Raw genomic sequence first — 18856 nt, forward strand, 5'->3', positions numbered from 1 at the left:
TACAGTAACTCGTCTGATCTGGTACCAAAGTCCCATCAAGCTGTTCTGAATTCCTGGTGTTTCTGCCCTAGAAAAGACTATCATTCCTTCAGGTCACTGTCTTTGCCTCCTGTTCTGCTCACATCTTCTTCCACATACCACAATCAGTCAAAACAACAACAATAAAGAATAGTACTTCAAATGTCTTCAACAGGAATTTCATAGTGTTCCTACAATTGCCTTATTTAGAAACTCATAGCATCATGTCTTGACTGGAATCCAACCTCATAATACACTTACTTATGTGTTTACTAAACTCACTGAGGACTGTTATACTTGCTAGTGGGATTACGGAGTATATGTGAATGCTTATAAATATGCCTTTAAAAGGCCAGCTTAGTAAGTTCTGGTAAGTCTGAGTTAAGTTTTCGATAATGTTAAAGTATTTTAAAGTTTAGAAAGATCCAGATACTGTTTTTTTTACACGTCAACAAGTATTTTCAATAAGCAGGTTCCTGTGGTAATAATTGGAAATAAAACTCCTGTTCCTTTGTGTCTTGAACATAACTGGAAACATTTAAGTGCAACATAAAATTTGAAAATGTAGAACACCTGAACCATGAAGAGCATCTTTGTATACTGATGCTTTTTCACATAATTTTCCATGGAAGAAAATATTTTATATTGCTTTTCCTTACCTATGTATCTTAAAGACCTTTTTTTTTAAAAAAAAAATTATCTGGTTTAATTGCAAAGTCAGATATACAGAGAGGAGGACAGAGTGAAAGATCTTCTGTCCACTGATTCACTCCCCAAGCAGCCGCAATGGTTGGAGCTGAGCCAATCCAAAGCTAGGAGCCGAGAGCCTCCTCTGGATTTCCCACACGGTTGCAGGGTCCCAAGGCTTTGGGCCGTCCTTGATTGCCTTCCCAGTCCACAGGCAGGGAGCTGGAAGGGAAGTGGGTCTGCCGGGATTAGAACTGATGCCCATATGGGATCCCAATGCCCTCAAGGCAAAGACTTTAGCCACTAGGCTACCATGCCAGGCCATCTTAAAGACATTTTTTTTTTCTGGAGTAATATCCTTACCTGTATCTTAGAGACCTTTTTCTGCAGAGCAAAATAAGTTAGAAATTTAAAAATCAACAAATCTGTCCATCAGCAATTTAAATGAACAGGTTGATCTGTTACTTGTTTTTAGCATTGTTTAGTTGAACAAGCTGATTGTCTGTGGACAAACTAAAAAAAACACAATAGAAAAATAACAAAGGAGCTATGAATCAGTGGAAAGCAGTCACCCAGGAGTTACCAATTTTTCCAGTAATTGCTAGGTAATGCTTCCTACCTGCTGTGTTGAATATGTTGCTCAGTCTCAGTATTTCATTTTCAAACAGTGTTTACATGACAAAAAAAATGTATCAGTGTCTTAAAACTTTAGCAAACTAGAAGGTAAAATCTCTATAGGGTGACTTTAGAGATTGATCAATAGGTGTACTCTTTTTTGCAGAACTTCTATAAGACTGAGCTGAACAAGGAAGAGATGTATATACGCTACATCCACAAACTCTATGACCTCCATCTCAAAGCTCAGAACTTTACAGGTAATTCTGACTTTTGGCTCAGCTTGGGGAAGTTGTCTGCTGGACCATCGTGTATTGAAGATGATCAATTCTCTGCTTTGTGTAATGACAGCTGAATATGCAAAAATTTCTACTTTAAAATTGATATTTACCTTTGGATACATGTCTGTAAATATACTACTTTAATGTATATGTATCATTTAATGTTATATATGTCACATATGTATGTTTGCTATGTAGGAATTGCATTTACCTCCTTTGAAAACCACATTGGATAATTTTTGCTTCCAGCATGCGTACCTATTTTAAGCAATTCAAGAGGTAATAGCAGGCTATTATATTAAATCAGTTACTTACCATTCTGTTACCTTTCTCCCTTCATGATTTTCTTTATTTTCTCACTGTAATCTTCATTATTCCTTCTGAAGAGCTTGTTTTAATATGTCTTTCAAAGCAGGTTAAATGGTGAAGAATATGCTTAGGTTTCCCTCATCTGAGAATGTCTTTAATGCAGTCTGCATTCCTGAAGGATGTGTTCGCTAGGTGCAGAATGTAAATGGTTGGTTCTTTTGTTGCAGTACTTTAAAAACCTGGTTCAGGGAGGCCAGCATTGTGGCACGGCATGTTTAGCTGCTTCCTGCAATGCACACATTCCAAATGGACACTGGTTCAAATCCTGGCTGCTTCCCTTCCAATGCAGCTCCCTACCAATACCCCTGGAAAAGCACCCAAGGATGACCCAGGTGTTTGGATGATGGGGATTCAAATGGAACTCCTTCCTTCTAGCTTTGGCCTGGCTCAGCCCTGGTTTTGCTTCCATTTGAGGAAGGGAACAAGAGGATGCAATCTCTCTCCCTCCTCTACCTTTCTCCCTGTGTCCTTTCAGATAAATAAATCTTTAAAAAACAAAATTTAAAGTACTGTTTTTGGAGTAAGCATTCAGTGCAGCAGCCACTTGGGAAGTCTGCATACCTATCAGAGTACGTGGTTCAAGTCCTGGCTCTTCTGCTTGCACTCCAGCCTCTAGCCAGCATATACCCTGAAAGCAGCAGGTACTAGCCCAAGTGGTTAGAACTCTGCAATCCAAGTGGGAGACATGGATGAGTGTTCAGTTTCTTGACTTTGGCCCGACTCAACCCTGGCTGTTGTGGGCATTTGGGGAATGAGCCAGTAAGTGGAGCACATTTGTCTGACTGTCTCTTCCTTCAAATAAAATTTTGATAATGAAAATTTATGTAAAAATTTCATATAACACATATGTTTTATATTTTAAGGAAATATATATATTTATATGTGCATAAATATATATTTTGCTTTTGTATATATATGTATATATGTAAAATCCCATTGTGCTCTGTACTCAATGGCTTTAGATGGAAAGCCTAAAGTCATTTCAATTACTCCCCCATATGTAATATGTAACTTTTTTTTCCTCTTTGCTCTCAAGGCATCTTTGGTTTTCAGTGGTTTGATTAGAAAATGTATGAGTAGGGTTTTCTTTTAAGTTTAACATGTCTGGATTTGCTTGGCGTCTTAGATCTGTACCTTTATTTCCTTTACCAAATATGGCCAGTTTTAATGCATCATTACACACGTATTTTCCCCCATCCTTCTCCTCTCTTTGAGACTGTAGTGGTTTGAGCTTTAAACTTTTGGTATTATCTCATTTTCTTCTTTTTATTGCTTTAAATTACAATATCTATTGGTTCATCTCTTATTATCTCTCTTCAGCAATTGAGCCTTCCCAGTAAAATTTTTGCTTTTGTTTTCATATTATTAGGTTCTGAATTTTCCATGTGGTTGTTTTCTTTTGTAATTTTAATTTCTTGGCAAAAAAGCTTTACCTTTTCTTGAATTCAAGCTTTCTCTTTTACTTCAAGAGGCATCATTATAATAGCTGCTTCTGGTCTTGTCTGTAATTCCCACGATGACTCAGCTTGGGGTTGGCATCTGTTAATTGCTTTTTCCATTTGAGAGTTGTTTAGCTTCCTGGTTCTTTGAATGTCAAGTAATTTTTTTGGATCGTATCCTGGGCCTTTGAATGCTATGTTATGTGACTGATTCTCTTAAAGGTTTCAGGAGAATGTTGACTTTTTTAGGAATTACAACAGACAATCCATGCAGTTAGCTACAGTCTTGAAACACCTTGAAGGGGTTGTACTGTATTGTCACTTTGTGTCACTGTTCTGGCCTCACTGTGTTGTTCCTCCCAGGAGGAGATCTGAACCTGATGCTGATTCTGCTGGTCATGGTCTGTTCTAAGTGGTCTGTGTTTTTCTTACCGTGTGTTGCCCCGTGGTGATGATCACAAGATGTCATTCACAAAACCAAAATATCCCTTTCTTGAGCCCCGACTCTTCCTCTCTTTGATCCTCCCACTTTCCCTGGCTCCCAAGGACTTCTTGCCTCATGTCTAGCTACAACACTAGGCTTGATTGACTTTGCATTGTTGACCAAATTAACCAGATTCTGATTGGAAAATCACTGGTAGAATTCTTTGGTAACTTAAAAAATATTATTTGTGGTTCACTCCCTAAATGCACGTTGACTCCAGCCAGCCTGGAGTCAGGAAGTTAATGTTGGCAGTAGAGGTCCACTTGGGTCATCATGTGCAGACTACTAGCTGGATTAGAAGAAAGCTCCAGTAGAAGTAGAGGCAGAGATGCCTTTGTCCCAAGCAGCAGTTAACATGCCGCACCACAACATCAGTGTAGGTTCATACATTGAATCAGGCTTAAACATGACAGATTTGTGTGTGGTTATCAATCACGTGAAATCTGATAATAGTTCTCAGACTTGATTCTCGATTAAAGATAATATCTTAAATTCCCTTACTGCAGTAGTATCTGTATGCAGGGAGGCAAACAGCAAGATTGTTAACTCTTCAAACTGGAGAGGCATTAATCACTTTCCCCCAAGATGTGAAGTTTTTCCTTCTTGATGTACAGCAGGTGTTCCCTTGTCATCTGTGGGGCCCAGCAGGAAAGCTTCCTCAGCCTCTTGAAGCTGCTGCTGCCCTTGCCATTGCTTCTGTGGCCACCACCGTAGTTAGCAGCATTATTCCTGGGAATCACTTGGAGATCCAGTGCAGGAGGGAGGATCTTCTTCCTGGACACAAGAGATTTTCTTGAATCCTTCTTTGTGTGGTTCCCTTTGCACTTCCCGATGTGGGGATTTCCAAGCTAGAAGAAGTGAGAACCAAAATAATTAAATAAAAGCAGAACTCATTGGTCATTCTTGGAGTATCCCCTCTAGTTTATTGAACAATATAGACAGTGGGAAAGGTAGAGTGAAAGGTGTTTACTCCATCTTAGGTAGAAATCAGAAACTTAACCATTATAATGATGGGTTTTTGTCTTTTGCCACCCCGTTCCTGGAAGGAACTCCTGAATCATGGTTCTCACCTGCACTTTAGAAGAGTTAAAGAAGGGGCTGAACTCTGGTTCATCAGGGTCAGCTCCCCGTAGTGATGCTGACATACATATCAGAGTGCTGGTCCAGGTCCCAGCTACTGTATTTCTCATCCAGCTTCCTGGTAATGTACTTGGGTCTGCCTCTCTTCTAGTGACTTTAAACCTGGCCCAGCCTCAATCACAAGCGCTGCAGTGAACCTCGTGGATGGAAGATCCCTCTCTCATTCTGTGTCTCCCTCTCTGTGTGTCTCTGCCTTCCAGATGAATAGGAAAAAAAAATCTTTTTAAGAGAAAAGTTATCCCATTTTTATCTGAGAGGGAGGCAGATTTGCAGTGCAGAGAGAGACCTTCCTTGCACTGCTTCTCTCCTACAGTTGCCAGGATGACACGAGCTGAGCCAATATGAAGTTAGAAGGCAGGAGTTTCTTCTGCTTCTCCCACGTGGGTGCAGAGGCCCAAGGAACTAAACCATCCTCCATTGCTTTCCCAGGCCACAAGCAGGGAACTGGATCAGAAGTGGAGCACCTGGGACTGAAACGGAGCTAAAGTCAGAGGACTAGCTTGCTGAGCCACCACACAGGCCATAAAATAATCCTTTCAGATAGTATTATTTCAGACAATCCCTCTCTCCAAGAGTACACTATCTCATTTTATAGCATCCCTGTTGACTTAGGCTGGAGACCTTGATGTAGGTTCAATTTGAACAGTTCTTGAATACAGAATTTGAGTCTTAATTTGTAAGAGACATAAATTGACAGCAGGGTTGCACCAAAAGAAGGGGTCAATGAGCTTTTTATCTCAGACTGTTCTCCTTTTATCCTCCTTCAAGTCATCACACATGAACTTGTATTGATTCTAATTCTAAAATATGAGGGGACTTCAAAAAGTTCCCAAAGAAATGAAATTGAAAGAGAATATGGCTTTCCCATTAACTTTTTGAAGCCCTCTGTGTCTTTTATATTTCCTTTTTATTGCTGCAGCTGTCGCGGCCTGGTAGGCTATCATTTCCCTCCAGATTGCCTCTTAACCAGCGTTACTTCCTCGCTGAGAGGTCAGCACACTGAAGCCTGCGGGCCAGCCAGCAGGTGTGTAAGAGGCTGTGTAAAACCCAGCCATGCTTGCTTCCCTTCCTATCACCCACCTGTGATTGAGTTTATGCCGCAATGACTGAGCCAGGAAGCTGAGATAAAGATCACGTGACCCACAAGCCCAAGTGATTTACCAGCTGGCCCGTTAAGAAAAAGTTTGCCAACCACTTCTATAACTGTTTTTTTTAAGATGTATGCTGTGTCAGCCCAGCATGATAGTCTAGTGTTTAAAATCCTCGCCTTGTATGCGCTGAGATCCCAATTGGGCACTGGTTCATATCCCGGCTGCTCCACTTCCCATCCAGCTTCTTGCTTATGACCTGGGAAAGCGGTCGAGGATGGCCCAAAGCCTTGGGACCCTGTACACACATGCGAGAGCCCGAGGAAGCTCCGGTTGCTTGCCTCAGGTGGGCTCAGCTGCAGCCGTTGTGGCCAGTTGAGGAGTGAACCAGAGGCTGAAAGATCTTTCTCTCTGTCTCTCCTTTTCTCTTTCTCTCTGTAAATCTTTCAATAAAAAAAAAAAACTTAAAAAAAATTTTTATGTTACATATTTGAAAGGCAGAGTGACACAAAAAGGAGAGAGATAAAGAGATCTTAATCCACGTTTTCACTCCCCAAATGGCTGCAAAGATTGCAGCTAGACCAGGCCTAAGCCAGGTACCGGGAATTCCATCCAGTCTCCCATTTGGTGGTGATGGCCCAAGAACCCGCTGCTTTCCTCAGGCCGTTAGCAGAGAGCTGGATTGGAGTCTTCAGAACCCATGCTCAGAGATGGGGTGTGCTACAACAGCACCCCCAAAGCACTCTTTGTATATCCGTCACACTGCACAGCACCTGTTTGTTCAGCTTTACCTGTCTCTTGTCCCTCAGGCCTTTAATTTCTGCTTTCAAAAGCAGCACCTTCACTGTCTTTTCCTTGAAGTTCTCCTTCCGCTGGAATTCTCTTTCTTTCACCGTTCCGTGTCCTACCACCATTCTCTCATAAGTTGAATAGATCTGACCATCTTTTTTCCTCTTGGCATTTTTCCCCTTAGATTTTCATTAAAGCATTTACCATGTTGTTTTGATCCCTAGTTATATACACTTGTCTCTCCGTGTTTGCAAGGTGTGTGGTGCAGGACCAGCTGTGGATGCTGAAATCTGAAGATATTTGTGTCCTTTGTACTTGGATTTGTGAACTTCCAAGAGTTTTCCAGCAAAATGAGCTTGTAGTTGAATTCCATTTTCCATGAACCTTTTTAAGTATCTTCATATATAAAATGGATGTATTTTTGCCTAGAGTCTGAATCTTCCCATAAACCTTAAATCATCTCTAGATTATTTATAATGCCTAAAATAATGTTAAGTACTATATAAACAGTACACTATATTTGGGGAGTAATGTCAACAACAAAAAAAAAAAGGCCATTCATTCAGGATAAGTAAGTTTGGGGGACTTTTTCAGGTTGTTATTTATATACTTACTTGAGAGAGACAAAGAGACAGAGAGAAACTTCCCATCTGCTGGTTTACTCCCCACGTACACATAATGAACAGGCTGTGTCAGGCCAAAGATGGAGGCAAAGCCTTAGTGTGGGTCGCTCTTCTGAGTATCCGTGACCCAGCCACTTGAGCCTTCATCTGCTGGAGTCGGAAAGGGAGCCGAGACTCAGAACTAGGCACTCCGCTTGGGTGCTGGCCTCCCAGCTGCCATTTCCCTGCCCTCTTTTCAAATGTTTTTGGTATATGGAAAGACCCTCAGATATTAAAGACTTCATTTTTAAAAGTGCTTTTTAAAAATTTGTAAAAAATTAAATCAAGATACCTTTGGGTGCAGAAAAGTTTAAAAAGCATACATAGGAGTGTTTTAAAAACTACTTATCCCCAAAAAAGCATGGATTCTGAAATTTTCGCACCAAGATAAATTTTTAAATTCTTTTTTTCACGTTTGAATAATATATGTAGAGAGTGACATGAGTATCTATTTCAGTGCATATATATTTTGAAGTGTATATTCGTATATTCAGTTTTATATTATCTACACATAGATAATATAAATGCATGTACATAGTAAAGTTTCTTGAGTTTTTGAGGGCAGACCTGATGTTTTCTTTTTCTTAGTATTCTCAGTGTTTTGAAAAGTGATATTTAAATAAATGCATCGCTAATGAATATACTCATTAATTAAATTTTAACGCCAAGCAAACAGAATTTCTGCTTCAATATTAGTAATTGTTGAATTACTAAAGATTACGTCTGGTAGATGACTTTTATTTTAAAATCCATAACCAAAAGAATGAGGAAAGGAACCATGAACAAGTTATTCTAGTTCTGCAATGGATCTATTTTGGTTCTTTGCAGCAAAGTACATATTCTTCCCATTATGTTTCATAAATTGGTAAATCTTTTTCTTTGAATTTGTTTACTCAACTTGCAGTTTTTATGTCTCCCAAAGTCATAAAAAGTAAGTTCTTTTCTCCATAAAACTGCTTATTCTTCTCTCCTATGTCCTCATTTTCTTGTGTCCTTGCAGAAAGTAAAGTTGTTGGCAAAAAATTTTTCTTTGTAGGATTCTGTTTAAGCGACTTAACCCATTTTCCAGTTTCCTATGATAGAACCCACTGTTGCCAATTCACCTCTGTGTTCTCCTGGACTGTTTATTTTGGCAGCTGGGTTCCCTACTGAACACTTCTCACAATGATGGAATGGGCTGGCCCCCACTGAATTACGTACTTAATTATGTGGTGAAGCCTTTTGTTCAAGCTTGTAAATATGTTTCAAGAGATTGTTGTGAGTTTCAATACACATTGTCTTCTAAAGATACAGGAGTATAAATATACAACATACTGCACTAAATCATTTGCAGTCTGTTAATGTGTTCAAAATCAGCCTCACCGGCATGTTGTATTCACGCTTCAAAGATAAAAATGTCTTATTTAATTAAAATGTTCTACAGCTTCTTCCACACACAGACTAGTTATCTCAGATGTAAATTGCTATTTTCCCAAATGCTCTTCTAAAACAGGTAGATTGTGTTCACACCTTTCCTTTGCCACCATTCGGTCTGCTTCTTTGGATAGCCTGCTGATGCCTCCTTGTCTTTGCAGATTTGCCTGCCGTCAGCTCACCACACCTTCCAGCCATCCATATACCTTCAAGGGCAAACCTGACTAGAAAAACTGTTAGGGTCTGGAAATCATTGCTCTCTATTTTTATTTTTTTTATTGCAGTAAAATATACATAGAAGAAAACATCATTTTAATTCTTTTACATGTACATAGTTTGATGGAATGAAGTACATTGACATTCAGCAAACTCCACCATCCACTTCCAGATTTTTCTTCATCTTCAAGACTGAAACTCTGTCCAGTAAAGCACTAAGTCATCATTCTCTCTGTTCCCATGAGACTGACCATCGTGGCCCATTTGCCACCCCTGTGGGCAGTCCTTCTAAGGCCTGTGAAATGATCACTTGCTTGAGGAAGCTGCCCAGTTTAAGAGACAAGATTCCTTCTGAGCTAAATAGTCAACAGGAAGTAGCAGTTGTTTAGCAACTAAGAACAAACAGGCCATGAGAGCCACGGGCATGAGTTGGCTCAGGTCATGAGGATAGCCACACATGGCTTGGCTAACAAGAGCAAAAGGTGCGATGGAAAGGAGAGAGATGGGTTCAAGGAGGAAGTTCTTAGATGTTCAGTATTTGTTATAAGGCTATGGGGGTAGATCAAATCAGAGGAGTTTAGAGAGAACTATAGTACATACCTGATGACAAGATAGTCTCATTGTATTATGCAAGAAATCTTCCAGGACAACCTATGCCAAAGTGTTTCAGCTCTGTTTCTGCATCTAGCAGTTAATTGACACCTTGTTGGTACTCAGTGTGCACTGCATGTCCATACTCCAAAAGGAGGAGGTCAGAAGGTGCCCATGAAGCAGGTGGCATCCTTTCCCCTTTTGGGTGGCTTGCCTGAGCATCCTGCCTCATTGCTCAGAACTGGTGATGATGTCCAGAGGCTACCACGAAGGGGATTACAGGCTCTGCAGCTACTAATGCGCCCAAGAAGGGACATCTTTCCTTCCCTGGGAGGCTCTTTAAAGGACAGCAGGAGAATGTAGATGGAGAAGATGGTGGGGACCAGGTCCTTTAAGAAGCCTATGTTTGTTATTTCAGCGACTGGCACATGATCACTTATGTGGAAGGAAGATGGTGTTGTAACAGGGCACACACTGAACGGGGCGCTGAGAGCCTCCTGGTGGGTTATAGAAACTGTTGTAACATTAATTGAAGCTAGGAAATAATTAATACTCACCAAAAGTAGTTGAAGAGAATAAAGATCAGACTATGCCTCCTGGCACTTTGACGCAACACATGAGAAATGTAATAAGGGTCTGGACCTTTCTTATTGCAGCTGTGTTTTATATGTGGAGATAGCTGATCATAACTTTAGAACTTAGCATGTGACTTTATATAGCTTTATGTGTAGTTACCCTTAATACAAATCCATGAGGGAAAAGTCTGTCACCTCTTCATGTTGCGCTTGGAGCTATTTTGTCTGTTTTGAGACATGATGTGGGAAATAAATGCATTAATATCACAGGGGTTTGTCTGTTTTACTCAGTTTAGTAAATGGGTTGACCATTTCAAAGGAAAAAAAAATCAATGTAGTCATTCATCAGTGACCAGGAATTCTGGGTCTTAGTGTCGGTTATATTTACAATTCAAGAAAAGGAGAGACCTGCAGAATGGCAAGTATTTTGTTAAATGTGCTATTTGTCTGTCAAGAAAGAAGTACAAGGTTGGCATTTCTACTTGTGTGTATACAGAAAATTACTCTCTCCTCTTTGGTGGGAAATCCAGCCACAGCAACAAGTACTGTTTCCAGGCACTCTTCATGGTGATTTGTGGGCCTACCTTGAAGGTCATACCCCAATAGCATTTATCTTTCTCTCCCCAACCCCATTCTCTCTGTCTCCCCCTCATTGAACAACCCCCTTCTCCAAATCCTTATATGCCATTGCATTTTTTTTCTTCTGTCTCCAGTCAGCAACTTTCCATCTTCATTGCTGTTTTCTAAATTCCACCTGGGCCCTGACACTCTCTTCCTATGCCAATTTCAGTTTTTCAGCCCATCCAGAAGAATTTAACAACCATTTTCTATTTCCCAAGCAGGCCTTTTGGAAAGTGTCCACAGTTCCATAGAGACTTACTAATGAACTATCCTAGCAAAGGCATGTCTGTCCTATGTCTTTGAACCAGCTATAGCAAAATACTGTTGAACATTTTTATGATGCTGATAGCATATGGACACAGTAGGAAAAGATCAACACACACAAAAGAAGCAAAATGTACAGGAAATCAAAAGATGAAATACAGATCTCTGATACTGCTATCATGCAGGGGTCATCAGCATTTATTAACCTACTATCGCATGTATGATAGACAGAATTTTTTTTTTTTGCTTTGGTTTTTAGGTTGTTTTGTTTGTTGGCTGTATCATGAAATTCAGAAATAGTGTTCACTGCAGTTTAACCCGAACTGGTCTCCACTGAATAGGGCTAGTCTGGGATCCTGCCTTAACCATTGCATTCCCACCCAACTTACAGAGGCGGCATATACTCTGCTGTTGTATGATGAGCTGCTGGAATGGTCCGACCGGCCCCTCAGGGAGTTCCTGACCTACCCCATGCAAACAGAGTGGCAGCGCAAAGAGCACTTGCACCTCACCATCATCCAGAACTTTGACAGAGGCAAAGTAAGTCGCCCAGCCTAGCCTGAGATCTCTCCTAGACTCTATGTGTTCCTGTCCCTTTTGCTCTTCCTTCTAGTTTATTACTATCCACCTCGTCAAGTAGGGATCCTCATAGTTTAATGTGCATGAGACACACCCAAGAGCATGTTCAAATGCAGGTTCCCAAGCCTCCTCCCAGGTGTACTGTTTAAGAGGTGTGACATGTGACTGCTGAATCTGCCATTTGAAGAAGGACTCCAGGATATCCCTGTGTGCAAGAACTTGGCATTGCACTCTGAGAAAGGTGGCTCTAGAGGTTTTGAGCTTGATATCTTCGCCTGTTCACTTTGGAGGCTAAGATTTCAGCCCATGAGTTTGGGGAGCGCACAGTAGATTGTAAAGCCTAGGGATTTTATTCTCTAAGTCTCACCCCCTCCTGAACTTGGTGTGCATTTTACTTCATTTCACCTTTTTTCTCTAATGATAAAATTTTTCTGGAATCCCTTCATATGTTTAGAGATGCCATACTGTGTTGCATAAACCTCACTGGCTTGCAACATGATTCTGTGTGCATGATACTTTTTCAAGCCCTGCTTATTCAGGGATTTATAGAACTCTTTAAAAAAAAAAAACCTGAATCTGATCACCACTGAACAACGTTAGTATATGTCTGAGATTTAAATACATCTTCCAAATTGCAAAAAGTTAAACACAAAATTAAAATACTACTGGTAACTGTCATTTTTTTGCAGAATACAATTGGGTACACCTAAAAAAAATTGATGCAAGGAAATTGCTTTTCGTATCCTGCTTTATTATTTATTTAACTACACTGACATATCATTACGTTAATAGCGAAAGAAATGTCATTGTATCCTCCCTCTATAAAATTTCCACTTGCAGAAATAGCTGTTAGCAAATGTCCACCTTCATGTAATGGAGCCTGTACTTGACCAGGGGTTACAAACTGTGGTCTGTCGTTCCAATGGCTGCTGCCTGCCTTTTTGTAGAACACAACTATAAATCACATATACATTTTTACATGGTTGGGAGAACTCAAAAGAGCACTGTTTTGTGGCTTGTAAAGATTCTGTGAAAACCACGTTTGTGTCCACAGATTATTTTTGGAACACAACCATGTTCTTTCATGTCTACAGCTGCTTTCATGTTTCAGCAGAATTAAAAACTTGTGACAAAGGCTATATGATTCTCAAACCCTGAAAACTTGACTGGCCCTTTGCAATAAGAGATTGTCTGCTCATATGCTAGATCAGAGAATTTTTTTTTTCATTTCTACTGAAAATAACCAGCTGAGTTAGACCTTCAGAATTTGCAGGCACTACTTAGCCAACCAAGGAATCCAGGGTACCAACCCTAGATAATTGGACCTTTTGGGTCACTGCATTTCCCTCCTCAGCACTGACAGCCTCTTTATATCCACGTATTTTGCCATGCTGGGACTGTAGTTATTTTTGAGATAATGATTGTGAAACAACACCACAAAGTATTGCCTCTCCGCCGTGTATTAATGATTGCTGTGTTGCATTATGATCTCTAGCTTTCTGAAGATGTCTAATAGTTCACATGTTCACTACCTGGTATTTTTCCTGCTTAACGTTGTAGTGATAATATGACATAATTTAAAGAGTAAGGCTTTGTGATTCAGAAACGGTCATGACTGGGCCTTTGGGCAGAAGTAAGTACATGTAGTGGATGGTTACGTTGCTATCATTCGTTCGTCTGCAGTGCTGGGAGAATGGCATTATCCTGTGCCGGAAGATCGCAGAACAGTATGAGAATTATTATGACTACAGGAACCTGAGCAAGATGAGGGTAAGGTGCCTGGATGTTTGCTAATTCAGCTATGACATCCCATTTTTATTTGCTTCGCAGAATGATCTATGAAAGCTTTGTGATCATCTCGATAAGTCTTACAGACACCTGCTCCAATGTGTATTTTCTTTAAAGCATACTCAGCTTTTTATCCAAATAACTAGCCAAGTGATCTAGATAATACTTTTGATTAATTGACAAAAAGTGAGCCATTGATCTATGTTTGAAACACTAAGTCTAAAACATACGGTCTAATCCAGGATTAATACTTTTATTTATTGTGGCAATCCTCTACATTATTTGAAGAGCTTCCCGCTTATACTTAAACCTCTGTTGCAAATATTATTCTTGGTACTGTAATCAGCAAAGCTAGATTATACACATTTGATTAGATAACCCATTTGTAAATAACTGATGCCTGGACTCTATGGGTGTCAATTCTTTTTTAGCATCAGAAGTATATTTTTTCTTCTAAATCTAAACCAACATCTTAATACCCCAGAGCTCAAGGACTTTATTAAAGTCTATGTCCTTAAGCCACACATTTTCTGCCTCCTTGGTTTTGAGGTTCAAACAAGTCCTTCTTGCCTTCAAAATCCTTAGTCTGAGCATTTTGTGCTGTCTGTTAATGGATGGCTTCCTGATGAGCGCTTAAGATCTTCAGGGTTTCTAAAATGACACCATCGGGCTGTGTGTGTGTAAACACTTACATATATATTTTTTAAACATTATGTTTCCTTTTGATTTTGAGATAGCCATTTGAATAAACCTTTAACAGCTCATGAAATCCCTTATACTGCAAATAACTTACTCACCTGGTAGGACCTGGCTATGTGCTTAGCACCGTATTTCGTGTCAGCATTGCATCAATATTTTTCCCAATGTGAAAACCAAGGAGAAGAACCTTGCTTTAGCATCAGTTCATCATGCCAATCATGGCAGGTACTACTGATACATGTAAAAACGTGGCTGTTCTCAGCATCCTGTCCCTGTGATAGAAATGAGGTTACAGCGTCTACCCGTGAGAGCCCTAGGGTACCATAGTCACTAAGATTTTTATAAACCCAAAGCATTACACTTCATACCAACTGCTCTGTAGGGTGCTGTTAAGGGGATATGCATGAGGGCAGAAGCTGCAAGTGCAATATCAGCCCTTCCCTGGGGATGATGAGACTATGAATGGGAAACCATAAGCGTTATATGCTTCACTGTTTCAGCCCTATCAGAGACACACTTAAGAGCTTTTGGCCCAGACAGCACTTTGTCCGATGAGTCTCCTTTGGTTTGGTTTGTTGGTTTATCCATGTGCAATATAGACAAAGTTGTGCCTTCCATATATCCTGAATTACCAAGTATTGGGGAGGCAAGTCCATAGATAAATCGGTCTGGCAGAAATTCTCCAGAAAAGCTTTGCTTCTGATCATTCAAGTTGATTTCTATCTAACTGTGAAGAATGTATTTCCTCTGAACTTAGAAATGTCTTTCTGTGGGGAGAACACACAGTAATATTCTTAACCCATGAAATGGGCAAACCGCTGCCTATGGGTCTGGCAGTCAGAGTCGTGACAGAGACAGTAAGGACACCAAAGCTAAAAGTGTTTGTCTTCTGGACATTCGGGGCTCCATTGTCAGAGCCCTGCCCTTAATGCCTTCCAAAAGAAGTCAAGACTTTTCTGCCAACTGGGTTGCAATTAGATTTGCATGCCAGGGAAGAAATGTCCTCTTCTGCAGGTTGGGAGAGCTGCACACTGAGATGATATATTGTGAACTTCTGTTCTGCTTTCCCAGATGATGGAGGCCTCTCTGTATGACAAAATTATGGATCAGCAGCGTCTGGAGCCAGAGTTCTTTAGAGTCGGGTTCTATGGGAAAAAATTTCCTTTTTTCTTGAGAGTAAGTACTATATTGTTTGAGTTGCTACATCCAATACAGATCTCGCAATCAATAAAACTTACATATGGATAGCATTTGATAAAAACAATTTTTAACCTTTTGGTTGGCAAACATATTAATCTAGAATGTCTTATTTAAAATAGTTTTCCAAGATTTCAAACAATGCATTCCTTTCTAAATTGACTGTATTTTATGAGCAATTTGGGGTAATTGTAGTTTCCCTGGTGTATTATTCACTGTTCTATCCAGTTGGCAATTTCCATGGCGTTAACATTAGAGAATAATGGGACACTATAGACTACAGAAAGGAATGCAATTTTACATCAGATGGAAACCTACCTCCAGAATCATGTGAAGGGTATTATTTGGCCTTCTAGGTTACTTTGTGAAAAGATAAATGTCATTTAGAAAAAAAAATTACTTTATTACTGGTATAAACTTTTTACAAAGGAAAATTTTCGGGATATCTGAGGTACGTAGTAGAGAAGGAAATATTTGATTCTGCTTTTTCGCTTTTACTTTCTCCCAAGTAGTATCTTATTAGTTGGTTACTTCAGTATGACATCTCTCTAACAGGAAAACATCAGTAGAAAAGGGAAATTGGTTTTTCCTAACAGATAAGCAGAAATGTCTGAAATAATATATAAAAATTTACCATTGTGTTAACAATTTTAAATCTCAGTAATCAGGCTTCAGCCTGACCTAGCACTGGCCTTTGCAGCCATTTAGGGAATGAACCAGCAGATAGGCGATCTTTCTTTATGTGTCTCTCTGTAACTGTGATTTTCCAAAATAAGTAAAATCTTTTAAAATAAATAAATAAAACTTCCTGTAATTGCTGGATCAATTCTGATCAGCTTGTGAGCTCAATTAAATTAGCTGTTTTATGATTTAAAATAAGTTATTTTGTTTTCATGGAGAGTGGGCTCTTTAAAGAATGTTGATGAATTCAACCCAGCAGTTCCACTTCTAGATATGCATGAAAGAATGCTTGGATTGTGCCCTAGAAAAACATGTATCTGAATGTTCATAATAGGCAGGAAATAGAAACAGCCCAAATAGCTGTTAAGAACAGAGGAAAATTTAGTATATTTGTGCAATGGGATGTTCCTCAACAATTAAGAGGAACAAAATACTGATCTGTACTACAGAACAAGTGAACTTCGAAAATATCATGTTAATTGAAAGAAGCAAATCACAAAAGGTCTCATGGCTTCATTCTATTTTATGCAAACACAAGGACATGCTTAACAGGGGTTGGGAGAAGGGTTTAGGGAGCGATGCTAATGGATGCTCAGTTTCTTTTTGAAGTGACGGAAATTTTCTTATCTAAATGAAAGAGTTCTGTACCACAGAATATTTATAGAGGAGGTACTTCAAACTTTCCACAGGAAAACATCAACCTGGGCTCAGGGCACTAGCTCAATTGGTGAATCTTACCCCTGCAAACACCCAGATTCCATATGTTTACCCAAAGGACTGCAAGTTCATGACCAAGCTACTCCATTTTCCATGCTTGTGGTCTGGGAAAGCTGTAGAGGATGACCCAAAGCCTTGGGGCCCTGCACCCTTGGGGGAGACCTGACAGAAGCACCCAGACTGGCTCAGCTCTGGCCATGTTGGCCATTGAGGGAGTAAATCAGTGAATGCAAGATCTTTCTCTGACTCTCCTTCTCTGTAAATCTGCCTTTCTAATAATAAATCTTTTTTAAAAATGCAATAAAACACACGTTTTAGAGATTTCATTTACTTACTTTCCCTCCAAAATTGTGAATTTATCCATGTAAGTTTGATAGATGGTTTCTAAAAATCATCTTTAACACCTGTATTCATGAAGATTTAGCAGGAACACGATTGCTGGTTTTGTTCTTGTGTTTGGGGGCTTTGAACTCAGCAATGCTTTTGCATCTCTTGCAAATGAACTAGCAGGAGTGAAGGTGCTGGCCTGGGGGCTTAACAGTTTTTGCTCACTATTTTCAGTTCAGGCAAATTCTCTGGCCCATTGCGAGTGTCGTTTTGCTGCTGTTATTCTAACACAGCCACACAGAGCTTATGCACAGCTACCGCCTGCGCCAAATGTGTTGGCCACTCTCTGTAATCAATGCACTCAATCATTTGATCCTGATTCCTTTTTTGGCTTTACCTCCAGAATAAGGAGTTTGTGTGTCGAGGGCATGACTACGAGAGACTGGAAGCCTTCCAACAGAGAATGCTGAACGAGTTCCCCCATGCCATCGCCATGCAACACGCCAACCAGCCTGACGAGACCATCTTCCAAGCAGAAGCGCAGTGTATCCACACCCAGAAAAGCCGCCTGCCAGTTGGACACACTGGCTGCCAAACCCAAAGCTGATAGAACCGCATTCTAATTCTCCCTCTTTCTCATCATCTTCTCACTTTGTTCACTTTCTTTAACCTGCTGCCCGCTGGGAAGAAGTCCCTTGAAGACCCTATGAAAGGCTGTGTTCTCATTCCTTACAACCATTCTGTGTCAGCCCTCCTTTTCCATCTCTTTCTTGGAGCTGTCCCTTAGGATGGTTCCCTCTGACATTTCCTGCAACAGTGATAACATTGTATTGGCTGGAATACATCATTCACCCTATTTTCCCTTGGCATTTTTATTCTGGAATGAGGACAGGAAGAGAAAGGGGTCCCTTGGGGGCGGGGAGACGCTTGGTCGTCACAGCCTGGATGGTTGTTTAGTAATGACTGTGTGGATCACCGCCACTTGTCTAAACACAAGCACCTAACGTGGAATCACGGATTTTAGACAGCGCCAGTTCGCCCTCCCGCCCTCCTCTCTGAATCGCTCTGCCTCTTCCTGAGAGAAATGATCATAAAGAAAACCTTGAAATCCCGTTGGCAGGTATGTCTACCATTTAAAGCAGAAACCAAAGCACAAGAAAAGCAAGAAATTGCGTGAGGAAGGATGCTGTTCTTTTTTAACTGAAAAGAGGAGTAAATAAACCTGCACTAGGATACTCACTGAATATAATTTTTTTAAGAATCAGCTACAACTAAAAATGGTTTGCTCCTGAAGATTGGGAGAACAGATAACACAAATGTGGGAAGGGGTCCCACGGGGAAAAATGTCAGTCATTGTCAATGTCATGACCGGTCTTTCTTCTCTTACTGACCAAGGGACACCCACTCCGCTTCCACGTCAGGAGGGGTGGAAAAGCCTCCTGCATGTGTCTCTGTATGCTTTTTCATCCCCAGGGCTCCCACTTTCTCTCTGCCTCTCAGTTGTGCAGAGATAAGACCTGAGAACAGAGTGCCCCCCAGGAAAGGCCTCTTTAAACAGTTAACCGAAGCTTTTCTTTCTCTGGTGGTTGGCAAACCTAACATTTACTTTTATATCT

At 40.3% G+C, this 18856-nt stretch overlaps 1 protein-coding gene across 1 annotated transcript in view; it reads left to right on the forward strand.

Moving 5' to 3' along the window:
- The window catches only part of DOCK4 (dedicator of cytokinesis 4), a 350501-nt gene that overhangs the window by 309692 nt on the left and 21953 nt on the right, over window positions 1-18856 (forward strand). The window contains exons 36-40 of the mRNA XM_041002001.1: window positions 1487-1580; window positions 11644-11792; window positions 13515-13601; window positions 15390-15494; window positions 17644-17785. Of these exons, the coding sequence (XP_040857935.1) occupies window positions 1487-1580; window positions 11644-11792; window positions 13515-13601; window positions 15390-15494; window positions 17644-17785 (577 nt within the window). The remainder of the gene's footprint in view (window positions 1-1486; window positions 1581-11643; window positions 11793-13514; window positions 13602-15389; window positions 15495-17643; window positions 17786-18856) is intronic.

Source organism: Ochotona curzoniae, unplaced genomic scaffold (genome assembly GCF_017591425.1).
Source record: "Ochotona curzoniae isolate NIBS_2020 unplaced genomic scaffold, NIBS_Ocur_1.0 scaffold_2476, whole genome shotgun sequence".
Lineage (NCBI taxonomy): Eukaryota > Metazoa > Chordata > Mammalia > Lagomorpha > Ochotonidae > Ochotona > Ochotona curzoniae.